The 23131-nt window shown below is 31.5% G+C and overlaps 1 protein-coding gene across 1 annotated transcript in view; it reads left to right on the forward strand.

The window, feature by feature from the left end:
• LOC129910309 (protein deltex-like) overlaps positions 1 to 23131 on the forward strand; it is a 260104-nt gene that overhangs the window by 143796 nt on the left and 93177 nt on the right. The window contains exons 3-4 of the mRNA XM_055987643.1: positions 4002 to 4799; positions 18747 to 18828. Of these exons, the coding sequence (XP_055843618.1) occupies positions 4002 to 4799; positions 18747 to 18828 (880 nt within the window). The remainder of the gene's footprint in view (positions 1 to 4001; positions 4800 to 18746; positions 18829 to 23131) is intronic.

Genomic DNA, 23131 nt, shown 5'->3' on the forward strand with positions numbered 1-23131 from the left:
ATACTTTTTTCAATTCAAATTCATTTAAAATGTTCTTTTTTTCTTTAAACGATTTTTTTAATAGTTTAATTATTGTATGTGGCCTACTTATATTTACGTTTCATCTTTTTTATTTAAAAAGTTTAAAAAAGTTTTTGAACTTGAACTTTAGGAGCAGGATTAAAAAGTTTAAATGATCTCAACTCTATATGCGTTTCGCCCAGGTATGACAGTGGGCTCATCAGTTGGATGCTGTCATACCCTTAACTAAGACGCAAAATTGTGGTCCATGAATGTTTGTATTTTTACTTACTCAATAAAGTCCAGACAAAATAAACATAAAAAAGGGCAAACCCAGAAATAATTCGCATAGGGCTGAAAATTTGTACAGAGCTTTTAAATGTCGATTAAAGAAAAAAATGTCAAAAGTCCCCAAATGTCTCATGTGTACATAAAAAGTTATTCAAGTTTTAATGTCGAAAATTTATGTTTTTCATATATAACTTTGAAACGGAAGAAGCTATCATAAAAAAGTATATGGATGACTTGTAGGTTTTGTAATTTCCTAAAAAAATGTTGTAACACTTTTTTTTCTTCGAGATATCGTTCATAAGATATCGTGATTTTAAAATGTGTAAAATGTCGAAAATATCGGTTTTTTGTCTATTGCTCTTAAAAGATGAGTCCTATCGAAAAGTTACATATCTTTAAGAAACTGGTAGATAATGTGCTCCTGTAGGTATATAACCAGTTTTTTTGTTTTTTTTGTTAAAGTAGTCGTTCAAAAAGAAAAAAATTTTTTTTTGATTTTGTCAAAATTCAAAAATTGCGAACTTTTTTACCTAGCTCCTAAAATATGAGTTTTTTGACATAACGCGTCCAAAACCCGCCCGAAACGAGTATTAAACGCGTCTGAAAAGCGTATGAAACGCGAAACGCGTCCGAAACGCGTCCAAAACGCGTCCGAAACGCGTCCAAAACGAGTCCGAAACGCAACCGAAACGTGTCCAAAACGAGTCCGAAACACAACGGAAACGCGTCCGAAACGTGTCTAAAACGCGCCCAAAACGCGTCGAAAAAGCGCCCGAAACGCGTCCGAGCGCGTATTAAACGCGTCCGAAACGCGTATGAAACGCGTCTAAAACGCGTCCAAAATGCATCCGAAACGCGTCCAAAACGCGTCCGAAACTCGTCCCAAACTCGTCCAAAACGCGTCCGAAACGCGTCCAAAACGCGTCCTTAACGCGTCCAAAACGCATCCGAAACGCGTCCAAAACGCGTCCGAAACGCGCCCAAAATGCGTCCACAAGGCGTTTAAGACGCATCCAACACGCGTCCAAAACGCGCCTGAAACGCGTCCAAAACGCGTCTCAAACCCGTCCAAGACGAGTCCAAAAATGCGTCCAAAACGCGTCTAAAACGCGTCCAAAACGCGTCCTTAACGCGTCCAAAACGCATCCGAAACGCGTCCAAAACGCGTCCGAAACGCGCCCAAAATGCGTCCACAAGGCGTTTAAGACGCATCCAACACGCGTCCAAAACGCGCCCAAAACGCGTCGAAAACGCGCCCGAAACGCGTCCGAGCGCGTATTAAACGCGTCCGAAACGCGTATGAAACGCGTCTAAAACGCGTCCAAAATGCATCCGAAACGCGTCCAAAACGCGTCCGAAACTCGTCCCAAACTCGTCCCAAACTCGTCCAAAACGCGTCCGAAACGCGTCCAAAACGCGTCCTTAACGCGTCCAAAACGCATCTGAAACGCGTCCAAAACGCGCCCAAAACGCGTCCACAAGGCGTTTAAGAAGCATCCAACACGCGTCCAAAACGCGCCTGAAACGCATCCAAAACGCGTCTCAAACCCGTCCATGACGAGTCCAAAAATGAGTCGAAAACGCGTGCAAAACGCGTCTGAGACGCATCCAACACTCATCGAAAACGCGTCCAAAAAGCGTCCAAAACGCATCCAAAACGCGTCCGAAACGTGTCTAAAACGCGCCCAAAACGCGCCCGAAACGCGTCCGAGCGCGTATTAAACGCGTCCGAAACGCGTATGAAACGCGTCTAAAACGCGTCCGAAACTCGTCCCAAACTCGTCCAAAACGCGTCCAAAACGCGTCCTTAACGCGTCCAAAACGCGTCCAAAACGCATCCAAAACGCGTCCAAAACGCGTCTAAAACGCGTCCGAAACTCGTCCGAAACTCGTCCAAAACGCGTCCGAAACGCGTCCAAAACGCGTCCGAAACGCGTCCAAAACGCATCCGAAACGCGTCTAAAACGCGTCCGAAACGCGCCCAAAATGCGTCCACAAGGCGTTTAAGACGCATCCAACACGCGTCCAAAACGCGCCTGAAACGCGTCCAAAACGCGTCTCAAACCCGTCCAAGACGAGTCCAAGACGAGTCCAAAAATGCGTCCAAAACGCGTCCAAAACGCGTCTAAAACGCGTCCAAAACGCGTCCAAAACGAGTCCAAAACGCGCCCAAAACGCGCCTGTAATGCGTCCAAAACGCGTCTCAAACTCGTCCAAGACGAGTCCAAAAATGCGTCGAAAATGCGTCGAAAACGCGTGCAAAACGCGTCTGAGACGCATCCAACACTCATCGAAAACGCGTCCAAAAAGCGTTCAAAATGCTTCCAAAACGCGTTCAAAACGCGTCCAAAACGCATCCACGGGTATAAAAAGCGTCCAAGACGATTCCAAAACGCGTCCAAAACGCGTCCAAGAAGTTCATTATTTGTTTCCTTTGTTTACTCAGGAACAAGTTCTTGCCAACCAGTCGTTTAGTGTTTTTGGAAGTTCAAAGTTCGTTATCCAAAAACTTTGCACATAAGAGTAGTTTTGATACTAGATTCAAATTACTATATAGGATCAAAATCAACTAGAAAAGTTTGGTTTGGTTTCTTTAGAAAAATCTACATCTAAAAAATCTAAATCTAAATCTAAAATAACAAAACAATATTATTTTCATTTACGAAAAAATCCAAATAAAAGTGTAGTTTTTCTACATTACCTTAAATAATAGGTTTTAATGCAAAAGACAGCATACCAAACTTTTTAAAAATCTAAAATTTTTCGGTAACTTTTTTGACTGAAAAAATATGCTATTTTTCAAAATAAATTCCTTAAAACTACAAAAAATAATATTTTGCTGAAAAAAAAAACTAACCAAGTTTGGTTAAATATTTTTTTAAGATAAAATTAAAAAATAATAAACCGTATTTTTGCATTTTTTTCAATTTTTTGAAATTATGTAAAAAAAATTAAAAATTTTTAATCTTTTTATTATCTACAACCTTTGTACGTAATTTTTTTTTTTCTATAAAATCATAAAAAATCTCGATTTTCGACACCCACCCCACTTTTTCGCCAACCCACACTCTTTCCACAAGTTTTTATTTTGAGAATTTATTATTCCCCTTTCATATACCATTTATCGTAAATTTTCCCACCACACGCTGCTAATATTTTTTTTTCTTCAAAAATTATTGGCACTAGTCTATTTAATAAATTTCAAAGTAAGTTATATAATTTTACAATTCTCACTTTAAAAGCAATTACTTACTTACCTACAAACTTTGTTTATACTGTTCTTCTGTCATTCCAGTAAAAAGATTTTCTTTATTTTAATTAATTCGATAGCAATCAATCAGCCATCAATTTCTTTCGTTATTTTTAATTCTTCAACGTTATCCACCTTAAAGTTGGAATGGTGGTTGTGTTTTTAACAAGCTGTTCTGTACACTTTTCTACGTACCTATTTATTTGTTTAACCTGTCAAGATCTAGCTCCATCAATTCATGACTTTGTTTTCTTTACTCCGACTGTGCTTTTTACTTAATTGCAATTGTTTTATTTTGTTGTGGATTCAATTAATCCAATAAGTTAACATTATTTACATTTATTTAAGTGTAATGATAAAAAACAAACAATTGAATATTATTAAGAATTTATTTAAGTAAACTTATTTTCCTTAAAAGTCAAATAAAAATATCTAATTTCTCAAAACTAATTTCTTGTAGATTTGGACCGCTATGCATCTGATTGTGATAACGGAGAGGTTACTGAATCACTCCTTACCGAATATCCCACAACAACATCAGCACTTCAACATCAACAACTCCAACAACAAGCCCATCATCAACAACAACAATTATATCACCACCAAAGTACTGATTTGAATTCGCCACTACATTCAGCGATAGGAATATCATCAGCTGCCAATACTAAAAATAGCAATTCGCTAGCTACAGTTAATAGTCGTAATCCGTTCAGTATGAAATACGATTTAAATACATCGTCAACAAATCCGTTTCCTGAGACAAATGATCGTCTATCGTATTCGGGTAGCTCAGCTATGCTTGATCGTTTGCAAGCTGCTGTTGAATTAAATGCGACTAGTTCGGCAGTCGCAGCGTATTTACAAGCGAGTGCGGCCTTAAACGAACGTTCAATTATCGGGCTCAATTCATTGCGATCGAGTCGTTCCAAGAGCAATCGGTTGAATCGGGTTAGCGGAATGACTTCGTCGAGCAGTGCGACTTCTTCTAATAGCGCGGCCACTTCGGGGGCTAGTCGTAGTGAGCGTGAAAAACAAAAATTACAACAAATTCAGCAGGATTTGCGCGAGTACGCACAATGCGAAGCGGACGCGGAAGTATTTGATTCAGAACCACCCCCGGAACCGGCGCCACCGGAAATACCGCCGCGAACGCAATCGTTGATGATGTCGTTGAGAAAAAGATCGGATTATCAGCTGAAGTATGAGGGAAATAGTGAACAGAAACAGGAAGAATATATTTCAACTCCGCAGCAAAAGGGTAAGTCAGTAAATAACTTTGAAGTTTAGTTCGCAATATTGTATGGCAATGCAAAAACTGTCAGTCTCAAATTTAAAGATTCCTATAAAAAACAATATGATTGTTCAATTTATTATTGAAACAGATTTGAGAACAAACTGTCACCAAATGACGTTTGTCAATTCATAGCTGTCAAACCCAACAAAGGACAAAAAACAATTATGTATGTTTAAATCATTAAAAATAACATATGTAGTTTGAAGTGCCGACAGCTTCAGCCACCATTTTAATTTTGAATGTGCATTTTTTTTTTATTGACTTAAAGCGTTCAGGTTTTATTCAGAATGATCAGTCCAATTTTTCCGAGGTCGTAGTTCGGGCTTGAACAAGCTCTGAAAGATTTTTGCAAAAAAAAAGGTACACAAATTTCGAGACTCTGAACGCTTTGAACAAAAATGAAACACTATTTTTTTTTTTGACAGTTCAGACTCTGTTCAGCTGAGCGCTCACTTTCTTTTCGGAGATATCTGAGACGAAAATTTTTTGGATTCATTTCACAGTTTTTTTTCTCTGTCTTTTTATTTTTGTTTGACAAAACAGCTAATGTTTTTATTTCGAGCTTGCTTCACGAAATAATTTATTTTGAAATAATTTTTTTTTCACAATAATTGAATATTTGAAGAAAAGTTGCAGTTGTGTGAAGTTGCAGTTAAGTGTTGGATTTGAAAAAAAAAATTGGATTCGTGTGAGAAACTTGTCCCACAAAATTATTTTGCTCTCTTTCAAAATAACATTAAGTTTGTTCGTTGTGAGCTCTGGCCGCTCTGGGGCACTCTGGGTCACACCGAATTCGTCGTCACGCGTCTTTTGTAGCTCCTTTTTCTGGAAATTTTGTCAGAGCGCGGAATTCAGAGTTATCAAAATCAAATCAGTTGTTGTCATTTAAGAAAAAAAAAAAAAAAAACGTTTGGAGTGCAAAAAATGATTTTTCGTTTGTAGATACAAAATTTTTGTGGTAAATATGAGATTTTTCACGAAATTCATAAAATAAGAAACTAAATAAAGTAAAAAATGCCCAAAAAGAAATCAGCTGATGAAACTAAAGCTCTGAGGTAATCGATGTAAAATGAAAACCCAAAAACCGATTTTTATGCCAGTTGATTGACATGACTCAGAGTGGCCTGGAGCGGGGTACAACAAACAGACCTATTGAGTCCTCAGATATTCTTTCTTTGTGGGACGCGACTTACATACATAAGTCAATAATAAAGAGATGTAACTTACAACGTGTGTGTGTACATTACATCACTACATACACGTACACGTGGCTTAGGGTTGAATTTTTTATACCTAAGATTAACGTAAAATGTACTCCTTCATTGGTAAACTCATATGCAACAAGATTGGAAACAATCAATTCTTACAAATTAAACAAAAAAAAAACTAAACAAAATATACCTATACTTACTTTTAAATTATTTGAATTTCAAATCCAACAGGGAAGTTTGCGAATCTGTCAAAGTCATATGTGACAACCCTCACTTTGATGAACCTGACAGATACAAATTTAAAATTTTCTTAAATATGGGTTTTTAATTATTTTTCGTATAAATTTATCAGCTAAATTGTAACTGACTGTTTAAAAGCTTTGTTAAAATGATTTGTTTTATTAAAAAATAACTTAACAGTTCACATTTATGCTTTCTATTAGAAAAACAAAAAATGTCAGTGTCATCAAAGTGAAGAGTCTGTGTTTGACGTTTGAGACAGAGATGTATTGCGGTTTGCTTAAAAGCTCTTCTGAATAATGCACACGCAATTAACTAAATTAACGGTAGTTTGTTCAATTCAGCTTACGGACACACTAAAAAAGTACACTTCTCGCGATTTGACAGAAAATTACGAAAAGCAAAACTATCTCACTTCTTATAATAAAAACTAACACTTTTTTAGCACTCACTAGAACACAATTAAATATAATTTAAAGACAATTATTATTTCACTCGAACTAAAAACAAGAGTTTGAAATACAAAATAGCGCCGTTTTAACACGATCGATGCAAAACTCGTCGAAGCATGCACAAAGAAATGTTTGATCAAGGAAATAAATAGTTGTTTTATCTATGGTTAGGTCATGACTCTTTTCGAAAATCAATGAGTGAATTTCGAAAAAGAGAGCATGGCTTCTATTCGGATGAGTGATTCTCATCGATATTGTTGTCAAAGTAAGCGAAAAATCGCATTATCCATTTTTTCGGCCCTGAAAAGAAAACTAATTTGATTTATTATGTTATTTGTAAGGAGAATTGAATAAAAAATATATTATTTATGAAATAAGAAACTTCGATAGGCAAATGAAATGCCTAAAAAAATCGGCTTAAGCTCTGATGTGTTTTTCGATAATTTGTAAAATCAGTAGATAATAAAACAAACTCTTCGATGTTTTGGCTCTGTAAAAATCGATAGGTAGATAATGAAATTTTCGCTTACATCGACATCGATATTTTGTAAATATCGATGACATTTCGTCCCGTTTTAGTTTAGAAAAAACTTAATCAATATGTCTTAAGCATAACTTGATTTCCTTTTGTTCAATTCATATCAAGAAAAATGCTTATTTCTTTTAAGAACATCACAAAATTTTCTGTGTAGATACGTGGTTCACGCAGAAACGGGACGATTTGTCATTCGTAGCCATGCTCTCTTTCTTCGAAATTCAGCTCAAACTCATTGATCTTCGAAAAGAGTCATGACCTAATTATAGATAAAACAACTATTTATTTCGTTGATAAAATTTTTCTTTGCGCATTCTTCGATCGTGTTAAAACGGGACTATTATGTATTTAAAATCCTTTTTTTAAGTTCGAGAGTTCGAGAGAAATAATAATTTTTGGTAAATTTTACATAATTTTTGATTGCAATTGTTTCTAGTGAGTGAAAATAATGAAATACTTAAGTGTTAAATTGTATATCTAAATAAAAAAATGAAGAAATGTTGCTTTTCATAATTTTCTGTGGAATTGCGTGTTTTTTTAGTGAACGAATTGCCGTTCATTTAGTTTATTGTGTTTGAATCATTCTTTTGGATTTGAAATTAAAATAATTTGAAACAGGCACTGATGGGCGATTTCGTGTAAAAAACTGTTTTTTACATTTTTTGTGTAAGAAACCGTACAAAATGGTAAATAATGTGTAAAAAATGGTAAAAAAAAAACTTAAAAAACGCATTCATTTTGACAGCTTGCCATTCGAAGTGCATAATATTTTGTATAGACATAGACAACCTCATTTTGCGGCATTGAATTCTAACAAACGTAACAAACGTTTATTAATCATAATTCAAATATTTCCAAAGTCATTAATGGTCTGTTTTTTCTAGAGCCCAAATTAGATAATTTCGCAAATATCTAATCTCATTTGCAGACATTTCCTTTACGATTCGACATTCAATATGAACTAATTTGTGAAATGATCTCATTTGGGCTCTAGTGAAAACATGCTGTAAAGTTCCAGTTCCGCACAAACAATAAACTTTGAAGCATTGAATTTTGTGCTCCTCAAATCCAATACAAATTTTTTTTTGCAAACCTTTCAGAAAATGGATTAGCTATGCTCTCTCTTTATATTATTTTTATCCATTTTTCTGCAGAAAAATTCTGACAAATTATCAAATAACTTTAACTTTCTTCTAAGAAACTTCACATTAATTTTAATGAATTTAATGAAATTAAATAAGTAAAAATCGCAAAAAATTGTAGCGTTCTTATTTTCCTCCAGATAGTTGAAAAAAATCATAAAAAGAACTTTTTGTTTTGGTTTTCTTAAGAAATTTCATTTTTTACCATTTTTTACACCAGTGAGTTTTTTACATGTAATTTTGAAGTTTTTACATCGAGTTTTTTACATGTAAAAACCCGGTAAATCTTGAAGGTAATTAACAAAAATTAAACATGTACCTACCTATTAAAAAAAAAATTACGAATGATCAAATTTGTTAATATAAATAATATTATTCTCTTTAATTATATCTTTAAATCTCGCTGAAAGTCTGAGAGTTTTCAAAAAATATAACGTGTCTGTCAGGAAAATAACGAAACATAGATTTACTTTCCAGTTCTTGGTAATGGTTTTAAAACTGAAATCATCTGTAGTTTTTTTAAAACTAGGTATCAACAGTTTTATTTATTTTTCAAGCAAACTACTTTTGTTTCGAGTTTTGGAATTTTTGAATATTATGTGTATTTAATTTTTACTTGTTAGTATCACTTCTATAAAACAAAATACACTGCCGTTAAAAAGCTAAATTTAAGTCGACACAAAAAAATAAAATTACAATAAAATGAATTTGTACAATATCAAAAAAAATCAGTTTTCAAAAAAAATTTAAACTGTTTTTAAGAACCAAAAATTATGCTTTTTGAATCATAAATTAATATCAGAGTAATTTAAACGCTCCTGCATAAAAATGTTTTGTTCATCGTTTACTAGGAATTCAAAAATCTTTAAAGCATTTCTAGGGCAGGAACCGTTGATAACAACTGTCAAATTTCAATAAAAATTGATAAAACCGTTTTTGAAAAAAAAAACTTTTCTAGTTTCATTATATGACAAGTAGGTACCGTTGGGTTTAGTCTAAAAAAAATTCAATTTCTCCTCTCGGGAATCATGCAAAACTGTTAGCTACCAAGTTTAAAGAATTTCACTCCAGAGGTTTACACTTTTAGCTCATGGTACATACAGAGGCAGACAGACAGACAAACAGATGGACGGATAAACAGACAGGAATAAACTCCAGATCCGTTTTTTGGCATTCCGTATTATCGTAATGTCATTTCTGATGATATTTCGATTTTTACCTTGTCATATTATTAGAAAATAAGCAAATAAAAATCAAACATCAATTTTTTTTTTTTTTTCAAATAAAAAAAAAAAAAAAAAACAGTTTTCATTTTGGCAAAAAGTGTAAATATTTTGTCTTGCAAATTAATTTATTTGCACAAAATCCAACATTTCAGAAAGTATATCCACATTAAAACAACAAAACCCCAACTAATAAATAGACAGTTCATTTTAGTGAATAAAAACAGTTGAGCATGTTAAATAGATTTGTCATTTTGTATATGGCTAGGCTACAGATCAAATTATAAAGTTTCATTGAAACAAAATTAATCTTCACAAAATATTATGCTAATGAATGCAACGAAACCATTCAAAAAGAAAAATAATAAATAGATACACAAACACATGCATACATTGAGTTTAATTTTATAATGAATTAAAATATTATGATTTTATTAATATGATGACCACAAACTAGGTATGTATTATTCTATTTGTTATGTGAATTTTGTGTTGATTCATAATGTTTTATTATCAAGTATTTCATATGTGGCCTAGTTTATAAGCCAAATTAAAAACGATTTGAAAAGTCAATACCTACATTTTGTGACAAAATAATTCAACGCAATATAAATTACTTGTTAAAAAAAAAAACAGTGTTTTTTTTATTCAAATTAATTTATTTTTTTAGATAAAGAATATTATGAAACAGTTTCAACAGTGAAGCATAAATTTAATTATTTAACGACCATTTTTAAAATTAAAAAATTTAGGGTTGTTTTTGTTATCAATTTAAAAATTGCTTTCACATTCAATTCGAAGCCTTATACTTCCATCGCAATTAAGTTTTAAGGGTTATATGCAATTGTTTACGAATCGGATTAAGAGCGGAATTCATATCTTAGTCGTTGCTCGAGTTAAGATTTTTCTCAGCTCCAGCAAATATTTCAAGCAACCGCCCAAGGGAATTGAAAATAGGGCTGTCACTTGTCTTACCATTACCATTACCATTACCATTACCATTACCATTACCATTACCATTACCATTACCATTACCATTACCATTACCATTACCATTACCATTACCATTACCATTACCATTACCATTACCATTACCATTACCATTACCATTACCATTACCATTACCATTACCATTACCATTACCATTACCATTACCATTACCATTACCATTACCATTACCATTACCATTACCATTACCATTACCATTACCATTACCATTACCATTACCATTACCATTACCATTACCATTACCATTACCATTACCATTACCATTACCATTACCATTACCATTACCATTACCATTACCATTACCATTACCATTACCATTACCATTACCATTACCATTACCATTACCATTACCATTACCATTACCATTACCATTACCATTACCATTACCATTACCATTACCATTACCATTACCATTACCATTACCATTACCATTACCATTACCATTACCATTACCATTACCATTACCATTACCATTACCATTACCATTACCATTACCATTACCATTACCATTACCATTACCATTACCATTACCATTACCATTACCATTACCATTACCATTACCATTACCATTACCATTACCATTACCATAGTATATTTAATTTCTTTAAATAAATCAAATAAAATACACGACGAATAGTACGTCCTTGCTCTTACAGTAATAAATTATTTTAAATATTAAATATTTATATGTAAAAATTAAAATATTAATTGTTTTTATTTAGATTATTTTAATTGTAAAGCAAATTAAATAAAAACTTAAAAATAATATAAAATTTGTTTTTAAAAATATCATTTTACATTGTTTTGACTCAAAAACGAAATACCTGTGTCATTTATTTAAGATTTTTTCAATACATTCAAGAACATCCTGCTAAGTTCCAACTGCCCAACTTCTGAACAGAATTAAAGGGTCATATTTCTTAGTTTTCAAATACATATTTCATAACCATTATGAAAAAAAAAAAAACAAACAAAAGTTCGATAACAAAGGCGTCAGAAAACAGTGAAGAATTCTTGTTGTATTTAAATGCAAGCATTATGTTATTAAAATAAGGGTGGTCTTTTTCCCCCTTTTATATTCTTAAGTTTCCGTTAAAAGTTAAAATGTTATAATGTACTTTTCATAATATCCCTATATATAAAATACTGGTTTTTATCCTGGATAAATGATAGTCCAAAGCTAAGTTATAACTGAAATGCCATAAAAAGCTTGTGAGTCCTTGGAATTCGGAGTAAAAGCAAAGCTTTTAATATTTTATGTCAAGAATTTTGTGAAACAAAGCTTTTAAATGAATCTACCTCAAAAATGTTCTTGAATCAAACTTCAATCAACCACAAAAATATTACACACAAAATAATGGTGTTGAAGAAGCAAATTTTTAAGCTTTTGTATGTAGACGGATAATTTTTGTTGTAGGGTCATTTCATTTTATTTTCAAATGGAAATAAAGTAAGGGAATAAGCAATAAACTTCAATATCTACTTAATGCCCCAACAAATATTTCCCAGTATTTTTTAACTGTTAAGTTTAATTCAATGTTTCATCTTTGTTTAAGCTTTTATCCTAAAGTTATTGTCACCATCTTAATTTTAAGGATTTTTTAGAGTTTCTGTTATTGAAGCTTTAATTTAAATCAAATCCCGAACAAATCGCTTGTTGGATGATTTGAAGCGTTGACTTTTATAATAATATATTAGATTGAATATAGCTTTTTTATGGCCTTTAGTTCATGCAAACATTCGGCCTTTCAGGAGCTCACTTGGACTTCTCTTGCGTTTTGGCAAGGCGTCTCTCGATAAGTCAACTGATGAGCCCAAGTAATCTCTACCAGGACGAAAAAACAATCTTTTGTATGTACTTATGACGGCGAAAAGCCAAAATTTGGGACTACCAATTAAAGCATTTATAAGGTCAGTTAAAAAAAATGTTACACATACACCACAGTGACTCTTTAAGTTATATCCTAAATATTGGGAAAGGATTAAAAAAATTTTTTACCAGACTTATTTTAATCATAGGAGAACATTGCTACTGCCTTTTTTGATGAGATTTGAAACATTTATCTCGAAGAGAAAATGGCTATAATCAGGGGCGTACACTCCCTTGGGGCAAGCGGGGCGACGCCCCGGGGCCCCCGACCGACCTTAGGGCCCCCACTGGAGACAATGTAGAGAAGGAAACTGTTAGCATAAATTGAGTTACGAAGTAAATTGAAATGTATTTGCATCACTTCGGATACAAGGGAGACAAATTATGTCGTTCAGTGTAATGTATAATGCATTGGTAGCCACACAATATACATATGTATATTGATCTGATAAAAAATTATAATTTTATCTAAGGGCCCCAAAAAATATTACTTGAAAAATCTTTGCAAACATTAAGGGCCCAATAAAAGCAAAAAACAACTTCAAGTCAGGGCCCTTCAGGGGCCCCAAATGCTTTTACTTCAGGACTTAAAAAAAAAAATTAAATAAAAAATTTTTTTTTTTAATTAAATTACATTTGTTGATGGATTACTAAATATGACTTTATATGGCCCCAAAAAATATGACTTCGGGGATCCAAAAATATTATATGAAAAATAATTTTTCAGGAACCCTTTAGTTGAGAGGCAATCAAATATTAATTTGGGGGTCCCAAAATCTTTTAGATACTAAGGAGAACAAAAATATTCATCAAATTTTCTGATGACATCACAAATATTATTTGAGGATCCTCAAAAGCTATTACTTCAGTGGTTCAAAACAACCAAATGGAAAATTAAATATCAATTTAGAGGCCTCTAAGCACTTAATTTTGAGGCCCCAAAAACAATTTCTCAGGGGCCCCAAAAGAAATAAACTATGTTTGATGATGGAAAATCAAATGTGAACACATTACTTCAGAACAGATGCCCCAAGAACTATCAATTCTAAGCTTCAAAAATTTTTATTTTAGGGGCCGCTGAATATTTAATTTTGGGGGCCCCTAGAACAAGTTTTTACTACTTTTATGATAGAAATTTTAAGAAAGTATAGCAAAGTGCGTTACGAACATATTAATACATTAAAATAAACCTAAAAATAAATAAGCCATACAAAAAAATGTATGGCGTATACGTACTTTTTTGTATCTAAGGGGCCCCCAAATATCAAAGGGGCCCCAAAATTAAGTCTTGTCCCGGGGCCCCTACAACTCAACGTACGCCACTGGCTATAATAAACGAGAATATTTAAGCAACCAGATAAACTATCATACTTATTAGTAACTCAATCAATTCGATTTACTTAAATCTTCGTAGTCAAGCAGTTTTGGTGATTACCCACCTAGAATGGAAAGAGACTTTTTTTAGGACCAATTTTTTTTAGGCACTTGCCATATGATAAAAATAGAAATGGTTGATTTGCTTAAAACAATAAATGTACTGCGACAAATAAGTTCTTACTTTTGAAATAAAAAAGAATTTTTTGACCGTTATCAACGGTACCTGTACTAGAACCATTTTTTTGAGGTCGGACTTTCTCCTAAACAGTTTCGTTGAAAATTTGTGTACAAAAATGTGTTTGTAACCTTTATGTTATAAATAAATAAAAAAATTCAAAAAAATAACTTTTTGATTCAATTTTTAGAAACTGGTCGATGAATTTTTTTGAAACTTTAGTTTTATGTGTGGATTAATATTTTCTTGAAATATAGCATTCGCACTTTTATTTAACCTAAACGCAAATTATTAACCTTTTCACAAATATAATTCACCTTTTTGCAAATATATTTCACCTTTTCGCAAATATAATTAAACTAAAAGCAAATCAATTAAACCCAAAAGCAAATATAATTAAACTAAACTTCTTTTTTTGTTAAAATTTTCTCTATTAACTGAAATGCACATTTTGTTTATAGGGTCTTATTGTGGCTTTTGGGGTGATACGTTGTTTTTAGTGCTACGGACAGCTTCTAAATCCTAATCCCTTCTTCATAGCTCGATACCAAAAGCTTTTTATAGAAAAGGTTTAATCAGTTTGCGTTTAGTTTAAATAGATTTGCTAAAAGTTTAAATAGTTTGCTTTAGTTTAATTATATTTGCTTTTGGGTTAAATTGATTTGATTTTAGTTTAATTAGGTATATTTGTTAAAAGGTGAAATATATTTGCTAAAAGGTGAAACATATTTGTTAAAAGGTGAAACTAATTTGTGTTTAGGTTAATTAAAAGTGCGAATGCTATATGTTTGTAAAAAAGCTTTTGTTCTATATAATAGAAAACTTTAGATTTTTAAATATGTGAAGTGATGTGACCTTTTTACAATACAATTAGGTAATAAAAGTTTAATTTTCATTTTACCATTAAACACCAAAATTGTACTAGATCAAGAAATAGTATTTATTAAAATGATGCATTGTTATATATCGTGTCAGTTCAAAGGAAAAACTCACTGAAGTGCTATTTAAATACTATGTGGTTATTGAGTTTTCCTTTTGAACCGACGATAATAAGGAAGTAGGCTTTAAAGGACCAATTTCTATTAAAAATCCATTTTATGCATGTCAGAAATACCAAGTCCATAATTGATTAATTTTTTGTTTTTTGGTAATTTTATTGATAAAATTTTATAAACTCCTGCTCAAAATTAACGCACACTTTTTTCTTCTTTAGTTATACCCCTGCATATTATTTAAAATGGCTTTAAAAATATTTTTTGTAGTTTTTTGTGTTAACTTATTATTTAGCAAGTCAGAAAAATGTTAAACTGCAACAGTATTATCAACCAAAAATAGATGAACCAAATTTAGCAATTCAAGGTCTGAAAACTGATATTAAAATAATTTTTGTGTTTAAAGAAAAAAAAATTTTTAAATGGAAGCACGTGACAGTTCTTTCCAATAATTTTATTCAATACTTGGTATGTGCTACTCTAGCGCATATCATAATTTGGAGTGGTCTGTTCATTCAACGAATTAACTTTTGAAGGTTTTGTTGTAATTTTTCTTTCACTGCAGTTTTCTGTTGATCAAAAATGCTTGGAGGTGGATTTTGGTCGCAAATGCATTTTTTTCAACATTTGCTAGACATGTTCTATTGAATTTAAATCCGGATATCTGTTAGGTCCATTTAATTGTGGCATATGTTAATCTTGAAGATATTCTTAAACCACTCTAGCATGCATTATCGTGCATCAGACTGAACTGTGGACCAAATCTAGGGGTGATTGGAACCGCATGGTGTTCGAGGATATCAGTCAACTATCTTTGGGTACTTAACGTAGGTGAATGAAAGCTGAAAGCTAACTCCGTACGTGTTGTAAAGCAGATTTTACTCCATGAAAATTTATGATTCATCTCTAAAAGGTTCGCGTGTTTACAGATAGACTTCAGCATACCAAATCTTCCCCCACAAAAATTTGAATCCATACCTTCAATTTAAGCTCACTCCTGTCTTATTTGAGAAAATAATAATAATAGGACTTTTCTGTAAAATAAATATGATGTGCGTTAAATTTGAGCAGGAGTGTACTTCAGCCATATTTTAATATGATACTGATTAAAAATACCAAGTTATAAAGCGTTCCCGCAAATGATGTTTTGTCTTTTATTTTTGAATTGAAAACTTCTTTAGTATCGTAGTGATTTGAAACAAGATGAAACGAAAAAGCGACACGAAAAATCAATTGATTTTAACTTTTTTCTTTGGGCATGGTAGAAATATGATTGAAGCGTCATATAAAAGGTGAAATAATAATGATATAAAATTTATTATCGGTTCTCTTTTAAAAAATGGATTTAATGGCGTTAGAAGAGAAAAGAGATTGATTGTTTTGCTTTTTTTATGAAAACTAATTGGGTAAAAAAAATTCTAGCTCTTTTTGTAGATGTTGTATAGACATTTGTATATTGTAGGTTGTCATATAAAAAAAGTGATGAAATAAAAAAAAGTTATATTTTTTCGATTTTTTTAAAATGATTTTTAAGGTTTCACTTCCACCACGTGTGAATTGCGCAAATGATTTTTTTTTATATCACAGAGTCAAACAAAATCTCATTGAAATTATGTTGTAGTAGGTATCCTTAATTGTTGATTACACTGGTCAACAAGGTTTTTGCCACAAGAACCAAAATATACTTTTCTAGTAGTTTTTGATGTGCTGAACTCGAATCTGAAGTCAGAAAATTGTCATTGGCCTCCGTTTTTGAAATATTACCGTTATAAAATGCTAAAAAACGTCATTTTGGCTGTTTTCGAGGTTCTGTTTTAATATGGGGTAATTCATTACAAACAAATTTGTAAAGGTGATTATAAGAACAGATATTCTTCTTTCAAAAACTGTTTAAATCTTTCCGATATCTCTTTTAATGCCCGAGATATTTAGAATTTAAGTAGCGGTCTTTGAATCAGAAACAACCACTGGCTAACCAAATCAAAATTTATTTGCCACAAGAACCAAAATATACTTTTCTAGTAGTTTTCGGGGTGCTTAACTCGAATCCGCAATCAGAAAAATTCTGTTAGCCTTCGTTTTTGAAATATTACCGTTATAAAATGCAAAAAAAGTTTTTTTATAACGGTTATATTTCAAGAACGAAGGCTAATAGAATTTTTCTGATTGCGGATTCGAGTTAAGCATCCCGAAAACTACTAGAAAAGTATATTTTGGTTCTTGTGGCAAAAATTCTGTGACCAGTGACTTAAACTTTAGATTAAATTTAGTTTCTCTTTAGCTTTTTAACTGAAACTTAAGATATCTCGAGCAATAAAAGAGATATCGGAAAGATTTAAACAGTTTTTGAAAGAAGAATATCTGTTCTTATAATCACCTTTACAAATTTGTTTGTAATGAATTACCCCACATTAAAACAGAACCTCGAAAACAGCCAAAATGACGTTTTTTAGCATTTTATAACGGTAATATTTCAAAAACGGAGGCCAATCAAATTTTTCTGACTTCAGATTCGGATTCAAAAACTACTAGAAAAGTATATTTTGGTTCTTGTGGCAAAAAAAAAGTTAAATTTTGTTGACCAGTGTTATATGACCAACAAAATAACAGTTCAATCAAAATCTATCCCAAAACAAGTTCCTGGAATGACGGTTAATTGATGTACCCTACTTATAAATAAAACTGAAATTCACTCATAATATAAATTAAAGTAACTTATCCATATTAAAATAGGTATACAGTTATACCTACATACATTTATACAACATCAACTGAAAATAACCGCTTGTACAACCATTTTCGTAGGATGAACACATTTTTGGCACTTTAAGACATTTTGGTACAATGGGGTTATGGAAGTATTCCGGGAACGCTTTTTGTTTGGGTAAATTAGAATACAAATTAAAACGATTTTTTGATCAAAACTAATACATTTCTAGATGCATACAAATTAATTTATTTATTATTATTTCAAAGAATAATTCATTTCTGTTTTCAAGGAATTTCTGATAATATTTACCACTTTCTCCTGCAACATTACAAAGAACAAAGTAGTTCATTTAATGAATTTTTTAAATAAAATTATTACTTAAATTATATCACTTAATTCATTTTAAAATAAATGTCACAACTTATAAATGTGAAGGAAAAGGATCAACCCCACTTAAAACAAAATAATCAACTTTTACTTTAATTTCGATTAAATCTAGGTATTAAAATCCATCTTTAATTTTTTAATCTTATTCCAAGTTTGAAATGGGTATGGGCAATTTCTTTAATTTCGAAATGGAATATACAAATTCTGCTGTCAACCGTCCGATTCAGTTTATTTTATATATACCACCTTATAGCATTTAATTAAAATCCAATCATCAATTTATCGATAACGGGTCAAAAAACGGCTCATTCATTATGGAAAGAGAAAAAGTCGTTCTCAAGAGTGAAATTGAATTAAAAAAAAAAAAAAAAAAATTAAAAAAAAAATACATTTAAATAGCATAAACGAATATGACGAATTTTATTTTGTGCCTTGATGCTTCATTCGACTTTATTTTGTATCGTAAGGATATACCAAAAGAGTCCCATATTGCACTTATTGCATTGCCCTTAAGTAATAAAAAAGTATAAAGTCCGTTTACAGACGTTTCATTAATAATATAAAATAATATTTCGTTTTTTTTTTTCAGATTACCTTGTTGCGGATAACTCACGTTCAAGTGAAAACCAATCAAAGTCAATTGCTTCGAGTGACTCACAGAGTCAACAAGGGTAAGTTCAACTATAACCTCTATATCAATATACATTCACGTGCAAATGTGTATATATGCATGTAATTAAAATTAAATCATTTCATTAAATATCAAAAAATGAATTTCTTTTGCTAAAAAAATGCAAAAATTAAATTCATCCGATTTGGGGGGCATCTCTCCGTGTATCTCTCATTTCGAAAAGTTCCAACGAGTTAATCAGCTTTTAAAATTGTATACATATATTTTCCAAGCCTGTAGCTGAAATCGAATCAGCGAATCCCATTTGGTATCTACTTTTGGTACCACTCACACTCTATATTATATTTCTGTTCCAATATTTTCAGGTATTATTTATCCACACATACACACACATAGATATAATAATTATATAGTTATTCAATAAGGACACAATAAAAAAAAAAACTCGTGATTTCGCACTGATATACTATCTCTCCACTTCAATTATTGTGGAAATTATTTTTCAAATTGAAAATAAATCAAGAAGTAAATAAGCTATAAAAAAGTTAAATTGAAAATATATAAAAAATAAGGTTTTTTGTTTCAATTAAATTCGAAGGATGGATGGCTTCGGGTCATGATGTGATGGGTTTGAAAAAAAGTAGGTACCATTGTAAATGTTGGAAAATCTCCAATATGTGGTCAATTGGCAAATTGAAAGAGATTAATGACTCAACATTTAGACGTTCAAAAATATCTATTTTTTTTTTTTTTTTTTTTTTACAATCACAATTTTGTTTTATTTCTTCCCACTGAAGTGTTACTTTACCTACTTTTAAATGAATTGACAGACTACAAACATTAGGGGATTAGAAAATGATTTAAAGCTGTGTATGTTGGTGGATCATTTCTGAATATTGGACGACAATCAAACAATATTTTGGTGTAGGCTAATTGTATTGAATGTAGACGTCATTTTGGTAAATTTTAGTTACATCATTTTATATGACCTAACTTTTTTTTTTTATTTCAATTTGTGGAAACTACCAACCAAAGGATTTCAAATCATTTGCAAAAAGCCCAGAAAATTGTTTTTTATTTAAGGAAAACATTCGTAACAGACTGATATATTGGTACCCTACCCATACAGGTCAGTTAGTTTTACTAACTAGTAGCTTAGCTAATTTTACATAAATTTGTCCTCGTATCACTCAACGTTTATTAAAAATAGAATTTCAAACTTTCATGAATCACAAAAGTTTGCAATTTGGTTTATTTAATTTGTACAGAAAACTTCAAAACCCTGTCCAACTTTGAGAATTTCGACTAAGTAAGGATTATGCCAGCTCTCATTGCATGAATTATAATTTTGTCAAGCTATATTTTTTTCTCGTTTTTTGGGTAAGATATTATTTAAAAAAAAAATTGTAGTATTGGAAAACAGGTTTCAGGCAGATTTGATGAAATTTTAGTACGTTGGCGTTGTTAATAAGAATGTGCTTACCAAAATTCTGTATACTGGCTCATCTGATAGCGAAGGATTTCTGAGATATTTGAGTTTGAACATTGAAAACTGCTATAGCGACAAGATGGGTTAAGTTAGGTTAGGTTATATTTTCCCATTATACACCTTTTTACCCCTATAAGCACCGTTATAAACTCATATCTCATAGAAGATTGTTATTTATGAATAATTAATATTACTTAGTATCTTATTGATTTTGTTAACTTGATTGCAGTGTAGCTATTACTTCTAAAGTAAATTTCACAATTCGACAAATGAAATATCGTAAGCAGCGTCCTGCTTGTCCGCTAGTCATACCTATAATATGCAATGTTTTCTAATATAGTTCTTTATCATCATAAAATAACGAGGTTTATTGTCTAAACAGATTTTTTTTGTTTAAATAAATAATAATTTGTCAACCTTTATGCACATTAGGGTGGGTCAAAATACAAATTTTTGGATTTTCAAAAAGGCTCAGTGATTAAAAGGTGATAAATGGTTCGGTTAGCTTATAAGTAAAATTTCATTTTATTATTTTAAGCCTAAGTGCCTCCGGATTGTGGTTTCATTTTTGAAAAAAGCTGATTTTTGCCTAAAAACCACATACGCTTTGCTTAATTTATACAAGCTTATTCAAGGGGATGTGCCAAAAAGCTTAAGCGTGTAGGTTGGGTCGGGACAAGAAAAAAAATGGTTTTGGAGGGGGTTAATATTCGCCCCCGTTTAGCCAAGAGGGGCAATTTTCTAAAAAAATGATTTAATCAGGAAAAAATATTATTAAAAATCAACCGTTATACTACAACAACATGTTATACCTTTTTGTTGAGCCCAAAATCTCTTTTTTATTTTGCTTTCAAATAAAGCTGTTTTATAAAACAATTTTTGAAAAATTAATTTTCAAAATCAAAATTTTGAAAAAAAAAAATTTTTTAATTTGCGAACTAATTTTTTTTTCAAAATTTTATGTGATAAAGTACTATTTAAGTTTTCAAAATTCAATGCTCTTATTTGTTTTCAAGCAAAAACAGAAAACCAGATGCAAAAATGTTTTGTCGTTTTTGAGAAATTAAAAAAAAACCAAAACTACATTTTTCTAAGACTTGTTAATTAATTTATGAAACATTATATACTTCTTTTATTATTTTTAAGGGGATACCACGCCTCCAAGGCAGAAAATCTGAAGTTTGAATATGTTTCCTTTGCATTAACTACAATTCTACCAAGTTTCAAGATTTTAGGGTATTCAGAAGTATACTTTTTAATAATTGATATTAATTCTACCAAAATGGGCGGTTACCACGCCCCCTGAATGCAAAATCTCAATTTTTCGATTTTTTTTTCTTTGTATGTACTTCAAGATCCATGACCATAACAAGTTTCTATGAAAACTAGAAGTTTGCCCTAATTTTTATCATTTGTTAGTTAGTATGTTAGTGAGTAAATCAGCTACTCTTTTTGCGATTTTTGAAAGCCTTTTTCTCAGAAACTACTAATCCTACGTAGCTGAAAGTTTTTGAGGATCTTGATTTGGACTATGTTAACAAATAAAACGAGTTTGAAATGTTTGACATAATTGAAACAAAAGTTAGAATGGTTCGAAAACGGCCTGAGTTGTTTCCTAAGGGTGTATTACCAAAGTTCATAGAGAACTTGGCTGGACAACCGGAGGCAGAAGATAAAGTCTGATTATAACCAAACTTTATATTACTGTTCTATTTACAGTTTAGCACCTTTTCATTACTGTGCCCGTAAAAAAATCAGCAAAAAAAATTTCTCCATACATTTGTGACCCAGCCTAATGCACATCCACCATACCTATTCAAATTAAACCTTTAGTTTATGACGTTTGCCTCTATGGCCCCATTTAAGAAACACTAACATAATTTATAACCAGCGAATAAGGAAGCCGTTTCAAACGATGCCTAATTTTGGGTAGATTAAAAACTAATTTATTTAGGGCCAATTTTTCAATAGTCAGATAAACCTCGGATAGAGCTTATTCCTAGGAATAAAAGTTTTTTTTTATATTGACATTTATTCTTCTGATAGTCTAACTGACGATTGAAAAATCATGGCTTACTGTAAATAAATATCACAACAAAAACATTACTGTTAAAAAAAGAGCCAAGTTCTAATATGTTGAAGTTATGCTAGCACAAAAAGTACTGAAATGTAAAAGTGTACCAAGTTCTAAAGCTTGGCTTTAAATTTGTATACAAAATGTTGATTGTTCTCTTGACAATTTTTCTTTAAATTACCGATTTTTAAAGCTATTTGAAAAATTGCCAAGTAAACAATCAACATTTTGTATACAAATTTAAAGCCAAGCTTTAGAACTTGGTACACTTTTACATTTCAGTACTTTTTGTGCTAGCATAACTTCAACATATTAGAACTTGGCTCTTTTTTTAACAGTAATGTTTTTGTTGTGATTTCACTACTTTTTGCAAGGTATTGCTCAGAAAAAATGGGCGGTTACCACGACCCTTGTCCAAAATTATCAAATTTTAAATTTTTTCTTTTGTATAAACTACCAGGTCTACCATTCTACCAAATTTTAATGTTCTACGAAAGTTAGAAATGCTCTATAATATTTGATGAAAATTCACCGGAAATAGGCAGTTGCCACGCCCCCCCCCCCTGGCTAAAATTCTCAGATTAAAATTTTTTTCCTTTGTATAAACTACCAGCTCTACCATTCTACCAAATTTCAAGATTCTACGATAATCAGAAGTGCTCTATAATATTTTATGATAATTCAGCGGAAATGGGCGGATGCCACGCCCCCTGAATTGAAAATCTCAAGTTTTCGATTTTTTTCTTTGTATACACCACAAGTCCTATCACCGTGTAAAAT

Source organism: Episyrphus balteatus, chromosome 2 (assembly GCF_945859705.1).
Source record: "Episyrphus balteatus chromosome 2, idEpiBalt1.1, whole genome shotgun sequence".
Lineage (NCBI taxonomy): Eukaryota > Metazoa > Arthropoda > Insecta > Diptera > Syrphidae > Episyrphus > Episyrphus balteatus.